Source organism: Heloderma suspectum, chromosome 5 (assembly GCF_057233095.1).
Source record: "Heloderma suspectum isolate Gila_16-S chromosome 5, 16-S_ref, whole genome shotgun sequence".
Taxonomy (NCBI): domain Eukaryota; kingdom Metazoa; phylum Chordata; class Lepidosauria; order Squamata; family Helodermatidae; genus Heloderma; species Heloderma suspectum.
Window position 1 is genome coordinate 8006208 of NC_139462.1, and position 11028 is coordinate 8017235.

The following is an 11028-nucleotide window of genomic DNA, read 5'->3' on the forward strand; positions in this document are numbered from 1 at the left end:
TAACCTCTGGGTGGCACAGTGGTATAGTGAAATAGTGCAAAGAAACTAGAGAAAATTGCACTTTCTGTCGCCATGAGAAATAACACCCCGTTTTCCCTGCTCTAAAAAAAACTCGTTTTGTTTTGTGTGTTTTTTTTACAAACAGAAGTGTTTACAAACAGAAGTCAAACTGGAGGGTCCCAACATCATCTAAAGAACTCATAGACAACCATGAATAGGGAATAATTAGCGCACAATGAATGCCTTGTGTAGAAAAGCTCTTTGACTTTCCAGCAGACATGGACACCTTCACAGAGAGGATGGTCCTCTGCTGGCTTTCCCAAACAGAGGCCACCCTAGGTGTGAGGTCTACTTGTACAGAGACCACCTCTGGTGGAGGTTCTGTAATATTCACTCCCACCTTGCACGGGGCCCCCAGAGTGAAACTGTGAGGCAGCTCAGGAGTATGGCCCTCAAACTGGACAGCTTCTTCTTCTTCTCCTTCAGAAAATGCCATCCAGGCCTTTGGCAATGGGACGTACCTGAGCACAGCCCTGGGTCCTTCCACCCCTCCGACGACACAGATGCGCAAACAGGAGCGGAACGGCAGCAAAGCCGCAGCCACCCTCAGAGAGAACATCTTCGAGCAGCTACAGCCCACCAAGGTAGGCTAGAAATCCAAGAGCAATCTCAGGCTGAATCTGGCAGACGCCCCGTAGCGGGCTGTCAGTCCGTCCCTAGAGGGAGAAAGACATGTCTGTGCCACCCCGGCCCCCAGCATAACAGATACAGTCGAAAAACAAAGAAGGAGCCCTTGAGCACTCAAGCTGCATAGCTCCCTCGCCTTGGCTGCCACAGGCCTCGGCTCTGCTCCTAAAGACGTTCAGAAAACAAGGCTTTGGGTTCCAAGGAATGCAGAGGAGTGGAAAAGGAGATGGAGTCAGTTTCTCTGTTGGAGGTACCTCGGCCTTCCCCAACCTGGCGCCTTCGAGAGGTGCTGGAGATGTGTTGCTGACTGGGGATGATGGGAGGTGTGTTGCTGGCTAGGGATGATGGGCATTGCACTCTCCTGCCTCTCAAGTGCATCGAGTGTTGGGAGGCTACGCTATGTTTACCACATCAATGGACAGGAAGTTAATAGCACATCCTGAGACAATCTGGCAACGGCCTCCTATGAGAGCCGCCATGTTTGTTTCCAGGGAGTTACAGTGTTTTGACAGGTGCGTGGTGGATGTGAGGAAATGTGGCAGGTGAAAATGGAAGAGCGGTGGCCACCAGGAGCAGCAAATGCTCAGATGATGGAGGTCACAGTAGGGAGGCCTGGTGCGCCATCTAAATATTTAGCCGAGCAACACTGCTGCACGATTTGCATCTGAAGTCGGGGCCTGCATTCCATTTAACAGGGCACCATGCAGTGTGACTAACACAAGTCACATGATTTACGAGATATCCTGTACTGGATTCATCATTTGCTACTTCACCAGCTTCCCCCATCCTGGTGCCCTCCAGAGGTTTTGGATTACAAGTCCCATCAGTGGAGGCTGGTGGCTTCAATGTCAGTGGGGCGGTGATTCACTCTGGGTTTCAGTCAGAACTCTAAAGGCGCTATCCAAGGCGCAAAGCAGGGTGATGGGATGCTTCGCACCTTGGAGAACTCCTTTAGAGTTCTGACTGGTTCTGACTGAAACCTGGAGCAGATCCACCACCCCACTGACATCAGAGGCACCAGCCTCCACTGACTCCCATTTACCTTAGTCAGCATGACCAATGGTTGGGCATGATGGGAGCTGTAGTGCTAAACCTCAGGAGGAAAGCAGGACAGGGGAAGCTGGTGCAGTAGTTTCAAGATGGTACGCAAGCGACTGAGTTTTACAGAACACTGTGAAAATAGAATGCTGCAGACGTCCGTGCACAGGGAGCAGCGGGGAGGAAGATCCCCTTTGCCATGCTGGCAAGCGGAGTTGGCCAATCCACATCTTATGAGTACTTCAGCGGAGCCTTCCCTAATGTGGTGCTCTCCAGAGGTCTTAGGCCTCCATGACTCGCCCCAACTCACTCACCCCGACTCTGGCCATGCCTGCTGCAGCAAACCTCTACACTACGCTGGGCAGACGCCCACCCCGAACGCACCGTGGACACATGTGAGGAAGACGGATGCCCTTCAGGTGTTCATTGTCCATGTGGAAGGGCAGGGGGACTGCGCCCCTTGCCCCTGGCTTGGCCCCAGGACCTCTGGCAGCCTGACCTTGCTCCCTCTCATTCATGTGCCAGGCCTTCGCATGGCTCTTGTTCACGCAAGAACAGGGCTTCTGCGCGCACCTGTTTGGGTGCATCCCTTTCCCTTTCCCACTTCCATAAAGTTCTTACTCAAACAAGTCACCAGTGAAACACCAGGTTCCCTGTGATGCTGGGATGAAGAGTTGAAACAGCTCTCAGAACTGCCCTGATGGAAGCACTAACACAAGCATTGAAATAAGAAAATGGGGTATTCCTGAACCTCCACAAATGCTGTTTCATCACATGCATCAGTGTCAGGCCCAGGTTTTGAGGGCCTTCGGGCAAGATGCTCTGATTGGGCCCCCTCCCTCAGAGAGTCGCCCTTGCCACTGCTTTCGCTGCCGCTTGGGAAGCAGGGAGCAAGGGGGCCGCGGCATCTGCTGTTCCTCCTCCTCACCTCCTCTGTTGTCTGGGCCAGAGCAAGATCCAGGGGAACAAGCAGGCTGCCACAGTGAAGAGGAGGAGCGAGCCCAGGGGGCTCTTGCCAGCGGCTGTGGGCCTTGGCTGGTACCAGACTACCATTGACGCCAGCCTTGACCCCTTCCCCCTGGCCACTGCCCCCCTCACCCCCCAATCCTGGCTTTGAGACTAGGTTTCTCAGTCAAGCGGGGAGAGCAGATACAGGGGGATGCCGCAGAAGACAAGTGCAGGATGTGGAAAGGTTAAGCACCCACCCACGGCTTCTCCCATGCAAATCCTGCCACCACCTCCACTGTGCACAGAGAGGAATGCCAGATTTGGAATCCCTGGTTTGGTTGCCAGACGCCTCATTCCAGCCTTGGAGGATTTTCATTCCATCAGGTTGCAGCCCTCCTGCCGCCACACGCCCACGCCCCAGTGCACTTCGGAGAAGTCACTTCAGCCTCAGCATTAGGTGTTCCCCTTCTCTGAAAGTCATTAATACATTCTGAAGCCACGTCCGATAAGGCTGCCTGGGTGGGTCACTCCCTTGAGCCGCCACCACCACCGCCACGCTTGCAGCTGAATTTCGCTCGCTGCATCCCACTCCTCTGGGGCCCAGCAGCTGTGGGGCGAGAGAGACGTTAAGCTGATTAGGCAGCAGTAAAGGAGGCTTCAAAGGGCCAGCACCTGACAAACCAGGCCCGGCTTGGGGGGCTCGGGATGCTGCAGCCCCGCAGAGGAGCAACTGCCGTCCCTCCCTCCCTCTCTCCCGGAGAGCCCCCATGCATCACACTCGGGGGTGGATCCCTGTGCTGCTCCTGACTTCCAAAGCCTCCCACGCAAGCCAGCCGGCTGCTGCGTTGCGCACGGCTCTGCGTGTGCTCCAGGTGCCCAGGGCTGAGTGCCGGGGAAGCATGGCCGGCCCAGCCGTTGAGGTGAGCTGGCTGGTGCCACTGCTCCAGGGGCACCTGTCTCCATGCCCTGGACGTCCGCCTGCTGCCCGTGGCCCAGGCCCAAACCCAGCCACCAGCACTGCGGAAGGACTGCATTCGGAGGAGCCCCTGGCTTTTTCATGCTCAAACGGAAGCTGCGGGAGAGGCGTGTGGGCTTTGGATCAGGGCTCTGGCTCTGTGCAGGCATACACCCAAAGCAGGGATGTACAGATTTCATTGAAGCCATCCCGTCTGTGTTGCACTGAGTGCTAGGCGTCTTTTGTTCCATCGTCCACTCCTTGACAGAATCGGAGGGGCTTGTGGGGCCATGCGGTGCACCCCGCTGCCATGCTCTCCAGACAAGCATCCATTTGGCATTCACCAGAAGTTCTCCACACGTAGTGATTGACCAGAGTCCCTCCTCATGTGCATGAGCTCTCTGCACAGACATCTGCATGCACAGAGAATGTTTCCCAACAAACATCAAACGGGTTTTCATTGGGGGAGCATGGTGGCAGCATGTGGCAATGGATGCAGCTAGCCCATGCGGCCCCTTTATGTATACCCTCCATGTTTAAGGCAACTTCAGAGGGTTTTAAGATTGGGGTTTGGGCCAGAATGAGGGCAGATATTCCTTAATAGCACTGGAGGCTGGTGGCGCCGATGTCAGTGGGGCAGTGAATCCGCTCCAAGTTTCAGCCAGATGGGATGCTTTGCACCTTGGGGAGCTCCTTTAGAGTTCTGGCTGAAACCCGGAGTGGACTGACCACCCCACTGACATTGGAGCCACCAGCCTCCACTGCTTACTAGTCCCTAGCAAAGCAGCCAGCCTTCTCCATTGCTGGCTGGAAATGATGGGATTTGCAGTCCATCCAATCTGGAGGGCACCAGGTTGGCAAGGCCACTTTCAGGCGTCACACAACTCTTTGCAGGTTATTTGAGGGAGAGACAGAGAGCACTGAGCTATTCCTGGACGAGAAGGCTATCAGTGGCTACTAGTCCTGATGGCTGTGGGCTACCTCCAGCATCAGAGGCAGGATGCCTATGCACAGCAGTTGCTGGGGAACATGGGCTGGAGGGTGCTATTGCGCTCGTGTCCTGCTTGTAGGCTTCCCACAGGCATCTGGTTGGCCACTGTGTGAACAGAACGCTGGACGAGATGGTCCTCTGGTCCGGTCCAGCAGGTCTCTTCTGATGTTCGTATGTTTAGGGATGACAGAGTTTTAGGAAGTAGTCTGAGGGGCCAGCTGCCTCTCCAGTGGATTTTGCTCTCTGAGTGTGCGCTGTGCACTTCCCCAGTGCTGCTCAGCTTGTATTTTGGTAAACAATCTCACATATTACAAAAGCCCCCAAAGCCCCCAGGCATCTCTGTCCAAAGGAAACCAAACCCCAGGTAAGGCCTGCAGCCCGGGAATGTCCCACTACTCAGAGAAATGGAGCACGTGTCACCATGATGTTCAAGAGACCAGCTGTGCTCTTGCTCAAAACCTGACCGTTCTGCCCACAGATGTGGGACCAATATGCCCTCCCTCAGCAACCTGAGATTCAGTAGCACTGCCCTGAAAAGCTGTCTCCCAGGACACAGGTTAATTTCACAAAACACATAAGTAAGAACTCATATTAATTTGAGGGATGGACAAAATAGGAACAGGCAGTATGATGCAGTAGAGAGAGTGTCGTCTGGGTTTCAGTCCCTACACAGCCATAGACTGCCATAGGGGGCCTCAGGTAGGGAAGAAAGGAAAATTCATCTGGTTCACATTCTGATGCAAATTTACGTAATTTGCACTTCTGAACGATTATGTTTGGCTAGCCTTCAAAAGTCGGTTACCTGACAAAGTTCACAGTTCTCCAGATTTTGCTATGTCCTTCTCTAATCAACAAAAATGCATACAAAAATGTCATATTAGTGGGGAAGCAACCCCAAAAATGTGTACATTCACAAAAATAATGTTTAAAAATGCATTATGTTAGGACAATTATTTGCAAAAATGTGTACACTGGGCAAAAATGCATGTATTAGGAGACATGCACGCAAAAATGTGTACAGATTTTCATGAAAACTTTAAAGAAACTAAAACATTTTGCAGTGTTTGGGATAAAATGAACTTAACATTGGGAAACTGAGAAATGCAGAGAACTGAAAATGATAGATTTGTGCACTGAGAGCATGCAAGGGTCCGTGCAAATATACCCCCCCCCAACCCTGGTTGCAAAATGCACACATTAGGATAAGTGCAAACAAGAGTGCAAAAGCAAACAAAAACAGATCAGTTTCTCCTCCAGTTTTTCTTGTTCCTAATGCTTTTTTGGGTAGCTGGAACTAAGATATAAACTTGATACTTGGAAGCAAAGAAAAACCCCACACACAACTTGTTATATACCTACTACAAAGTGTTAGTGTAACTAAAATTTAACCGCCTGCTAGCTGCAAAACGTTGATCTCGGCATGTGTTACTGACAGTCATGAATGACCTATTCATAAGAGTCTTGACTGTGAAACTGCGCTTCATATTGCGGCCAGGCATTTGATCACTTTGCCTCTGATGGATACTTTTACCTGTTTAGGAACTCCAGCAGCAGCCATGAACCAAAGATTCCAGTCCATGAGACTGGAGGAGACACAATTCCTTTGTAGGCACAAGGCTCCAGTTTCAATTCCCAGTGTCTCTTGAAAACGGGCTTTCCAAGAGGTCGATGTGGGAGAACTTCTCTCTGCCTGAGACTCTAGAGAGCTCTCAGTTTTATGCTGCTCCATTGGTTTTTGTTGTTATTTTATATTTTTTATTGTCTTTCATTTTGGGTTGAAAAAATGGCATATAAATGTTAATGTAGCACAAAATCCAAATAAAATTAGATGACGTGCAGAGCAAATGGACACATGTTTACCCAAAAGTAAGTCCCACTATATTAAATAGAGCTTACTCCCAGGCATGTACACATGGTATTGCAACTATAGTGCCTTGGAACACCATGTGGGGTGGGGGTGGGGTGGGGTTTCACTTCCAGAACCCACCAGGGGCCTCACCACACCATATTTGCTGAAATTGTCACTGAAGCAGCCAAAACTGCAATGATTTTGCACTGAAACACAGCAGGCGGGGTTCATGCCTTGTTTGCAAGCAGATTCGCAATTCCAGGAGGCTGCTGGAAGCATAATTCTGCTTGCCAACAAGGTGTGTGCAACAGTAGTGGGCAGAGCCAAAAGCACCACCAATCATTGTGGGTTTCAGCTGTTGGGAGGTATAGGAATGGAATAAATAAATGCAGGAATAATATTTTAGCTGAAAGCTCTTCCTGCCAGTAGCTAAGCCCCAAGAGAGGTGTTTCAACCTTTTAGTATGGGAAAAAAACTGCCCCAAAGCCAGGAATCCCCAAGAGGTCGGTGGTTCGGGGGGATGCAGGCATGGCTGCCTGGGGAACTGTGGCGGGCCAGATTGTGACCCCAGGAAGTCATATTTGGGCCTGAGGTTCCATGCACCTGCTCTAAAGTAAAAAGGGGAAAGAGACACAGCTGCTTGTTCAGTCTTTAAAGCAACATGTTGCCTTGTTAACGCCTTGCCTTTGCCCATTTTCTCTTTCCAGATATCTGCAGAGGAGAAGCTGTTACGAGATGCTACTCACCTGGCATCTGACGCTTCCAACTCAGCCCTGGCACTGACCGTTAATGGCTGGTTGCTTATGTGGTGCTCTGCATCCACCAGTACATTCCTCTTGGTGTCCATGTGAACTGGAGTAAGCTCACACCCAAGAGCTGCAACTGAACTGCTCTTTCTATTCTTTTTTCAATTTGGGGTGCAGGGGTGAAAGGCCACACCAACCTCCATCTTCCTCCTCGTCGACTCTATAGAAAGAAAAGAAAGAAGGAAAGAAACTCATCTCATCAGCTTGGTCGGGAACACCTTTCCAGTGACCGATAGTGTGTTCATCCACAGGAGGAGCTAGAGATCAGCCCCTCCAAGAAACTCCATGATCTGTCATGGACCCATGCTAAGGTCACAGTAAGGACTAATTCACATTAGCTTCTTCTTTACAGTGGCAAGTCAGTAAAAGTTGCCCACCTTGGTGTGATGAAACAGTCTTATGAGCAACCCAAAACAACCAGATCTTACCAACATCTTAGAAAACCTTCTAAAAATGGGTTGAAGCAGGACATTGCATGTCCTAAACTCTCCATGTGTTAGGTCAGTGATGGGACTGCTTCATCATGCCAATACTGCCAACTTCTGGGAATAACATCACCCAGTCACCTTAAAAAAAAGTGGGGGGGGGAGGGTTGAGTGATTCAGAATTGTGTATCCTCCGGACTCAGAATTAGACCAAAACATTTGGATGGTCTCCATGGCCAAAATAGCAAGATCCTGTCTCTCTCATCACTGTGATTTGGTGAGGAATAGAAAGCATGGATTCTCCATTGAGGGTGGAGAGGATTTTGCTTTGAAAATATATGCTTGTCTGAAGCGTCATGAGAACTGATGGGACTAGTGGAATTGAACCTCTGGCTCCAAACAGGAACAATCACCCATTCTTATCAGCAAGTCATTGACTTGGTTCCAACGGAGCACCTCCGAGGACAAAACCATTACATCTGGTATGATGCAAGAGAGGCATTGTGTACGTGCCTGAAATTCTACCATGTCACTGGTACGTGTCTTTAGCTTGGACTGCCCGTCTAGAGATCTGTGTTTATGGCAGACTTGTACTGCTGATTCACTCCCCTTGAGTGATTTTAAGAGATCGTTTGGGTTTACCGCAGAAAATCCATCATTGCAATTTGGCCCTGAAAAGAGACTGCAGGACAGAAATCTAAAACATCGATCTCAAGCATTTCAATCTTCAGGATTTGGGAGATCCAGATGCAAAAACATCAGATTTTGTACATCCAAACACCAGCAAACAAGCATTTGCTGAGGAAAATGGCAACTGCTGAGCTCCAAGGCAGAAGGTCATCTTCAAGATCCAAGTCCACACCCATGATCGCCACTCAGCCAAACATCTGAACTATCTTCTCAGAGAAGTACTGAGTCTGAGCTGAGATGGAACAGTAACAGAGCTTCTGTCTGTGGTGACTGATCAGTCATGACTGATTCACAGGTGCGGGTCATCACCTGAAGCTCCCATCAAAAAGTGATGGACATGGAAGTGTGAACTAGGCCTCCAATAGCAGATCCCAAACACCTCCCCGTGCGCCACCTTTTGAACTTGCTGGGAAATGTATTACAGCCCCCATCAGTGAACATGACTGATTGGGGCCAGTTGTAGTTTGATTCTATCACAATATTTTGGCCACAATTCAATGCAAGGCTAGGCATCATTAAGTCCAGTGAAATCAAGGGACAGTATCCGATGTGACACAAGCCCCACGGTAAATTATGCTGCGCGACCGCAAAGGACCTCTAACGCAATGCTGATAGCATTAGCTGGCATGATGGGATTCCCCAGAAAACCCATCACACCAGCTAACGCCAAGGCTAGCACAACATAATTTAGGGTAGCACTCGTGCCGCATTGGCTACTGCCCATGGGCTTAAATGCACTTAACTTTGTACTGGATTGCAGCCTTCCTCTTGTTCATGGGATGGTATTTTGAACTGATCCCATGCCTACATTCCAAAGCGCTCTGGGTCTCCAAGGCAGGCATGGAGCCCCAGGCAAGTGGGGATTTCCCTCTTCAAGGTCAAAATGTCATGAGTGCATCAGAAATCCTTCATGCACAGTACGTACATTTGGAAAAGCTGGTAGGATCGTGCTGGGGAAAGTTACAGAGAGAACTTACCCCAGTGTGTTACCATCCTGTGTTCACAGAACAACTTCAAAGTATTATCCTGTAAGCAGGAAAAGTTATATTGGAATTCACAAATCATTGGGTCCTAATCCCCCCCCCCAAATCCTCTCTCTGAATTAGTGCTGCATTATTTATGGACTAGATCAGCTAAGGGGTCTTTGCTGTCCCATTCAAGAAATCCCCACAATCTGAGTGGTGCATCCGAAATATTTTCCACGGTGTTGCAGAGAATGCTCAAGAGGTGCATTCCAGCATCCTTAGCAACATTTGCAGAGGATCACGGGTGCACTGCACAGGTTGCATGCTGCTTCATTTACGCCCCCAGAAATAAAATGTTGCTTCAAGTGACCCTTTTGGTTTGTTAAGCTTGTTCATTCTGGCAGACTCTGGTTTGGGGCGACCTTTGCAGTGATGGAACGTTCGTCATATTAAAGAAGATGAGTGACAAGCTATCTTACTCAGAGCTGGCATTTTTAAACAATCTCTTTAGAAATGTCAAGTGTTAACCAAAGATGGTATCTTGGTATTTTCTTAGCATTTGATCACCAGACCAGTGTACCCGTAGAAATTCGACCTAAAGGACAAATTCAGGAAGCCACTGGTACCACTGAAATCCCGGAGTATGGCGTCTGACTTCCAATTATGTTTTCAGCATTTGTAATACTGCTAGAACTGTAAATGGATTTGTTTTGTTTTGTTGGAGGGGGTGGGTCATTCAGATGGCTATTGTCATCATTATCAGGAGGTATACTTTGAATGGGCAAAAATGGGGAAAGGGGAGATTTTTGTTTTAAAAAAATCAGTCATAGGGCTGCAACCAATGCAGGCAATTTTAACTGCATATCATTGATCTGAGTTGAAGATTATTTTTCAGAAATGTTCAGACTCCATCTTATCCTATGATATTTCATCCCCCCCCACCCCGTCCCCGTTTTCATGACATGAAAGAAATGAAAATCAACAATCATGAAATGGGCCTAATTTGAAATGGGCCTGAGATTTGGCGGAGGGAAAAGCTTGGTGAATCTCCAGCTTCTTTAATCTTTTCATGTTTTGCCCTTGAGCATCTTCTAGAACATGCTTGCAACTCCGTTTTCCAAATCTAGCTCTGTCATCAAGCACAAACGAAGTTAAATCAAAACTCTCGAGGTCAAACCAATATAGGTAAATGAGCTGTCATTCAACCAATCCAGTTTGTCTTCTGGATTACATCTCATGAGAGCTGGAATCTTAACTTTTAAAATAAAAAGGCAGACCCAGGTGATTTGGGAGTGGGGCAGGTACGGAAGGCAAATTTCCAATGGTGGCAGGGGTTGCAGGAGCAGATAATAAGGGAATAGCCACTTGCCTTCTAGGTTCGCTGTGCATTACTTTTTGTTGCTTTTATGTAATGGCACGTAAGTCTTGGGGCACCTTGAAAATGAACGGATTTGTTGTGGCATCAGCCTTCATGGAGTAGCGCTCACTTGGTCTGATGCCACGTAAGTGGGGAACAACACTTAATATTTACCTCGTGCCTTTTCCTGAGGACTCAAAGGTGCTGGAAATGGCTCCCAGCATGCAAGATCCACCCCCTTGTCTGCCCATTCCTTGGGCAAAGCCAGTGAGAGGGCAGCAAGAGCGACGCTCCTGCTGCGCTCCTCCCTCGGGAGT

General features: G+C 49.2%; 1 protein-coding gene across 2 annotated transcripts in view; it reads left to right on the forward strand.

The window, feature by feature from the left end:
• GFRA4 (GDNF family receptor alpha 4) overlaps positions 1-8703 on the forward strand; it is a 140130-nt gene extending 131427 nt beyond the window's left edge. Inside the window, exons 7-8 of one of the 2 annotated variants that reach the window (XM_084855304.1) lie at positions 487-644; positions 7176-8703. In XM_084855304.1, coding sequence (XP_084711430.1) covers positions 487-644; positions 7176-7319 — 302 coding nt within the window. In that variant the 3' untranslated portion in view covers positions 7320-8703. The remainder of the gene's footprint in view (positions 1-486; positions 645-7175) is intronic. The other variant, XM_084855305.1, reaches the window with a different exon arrangement.
• The last annotated feature ends 2325 nt before the right edge of the window (positions 8704-11028 follow it).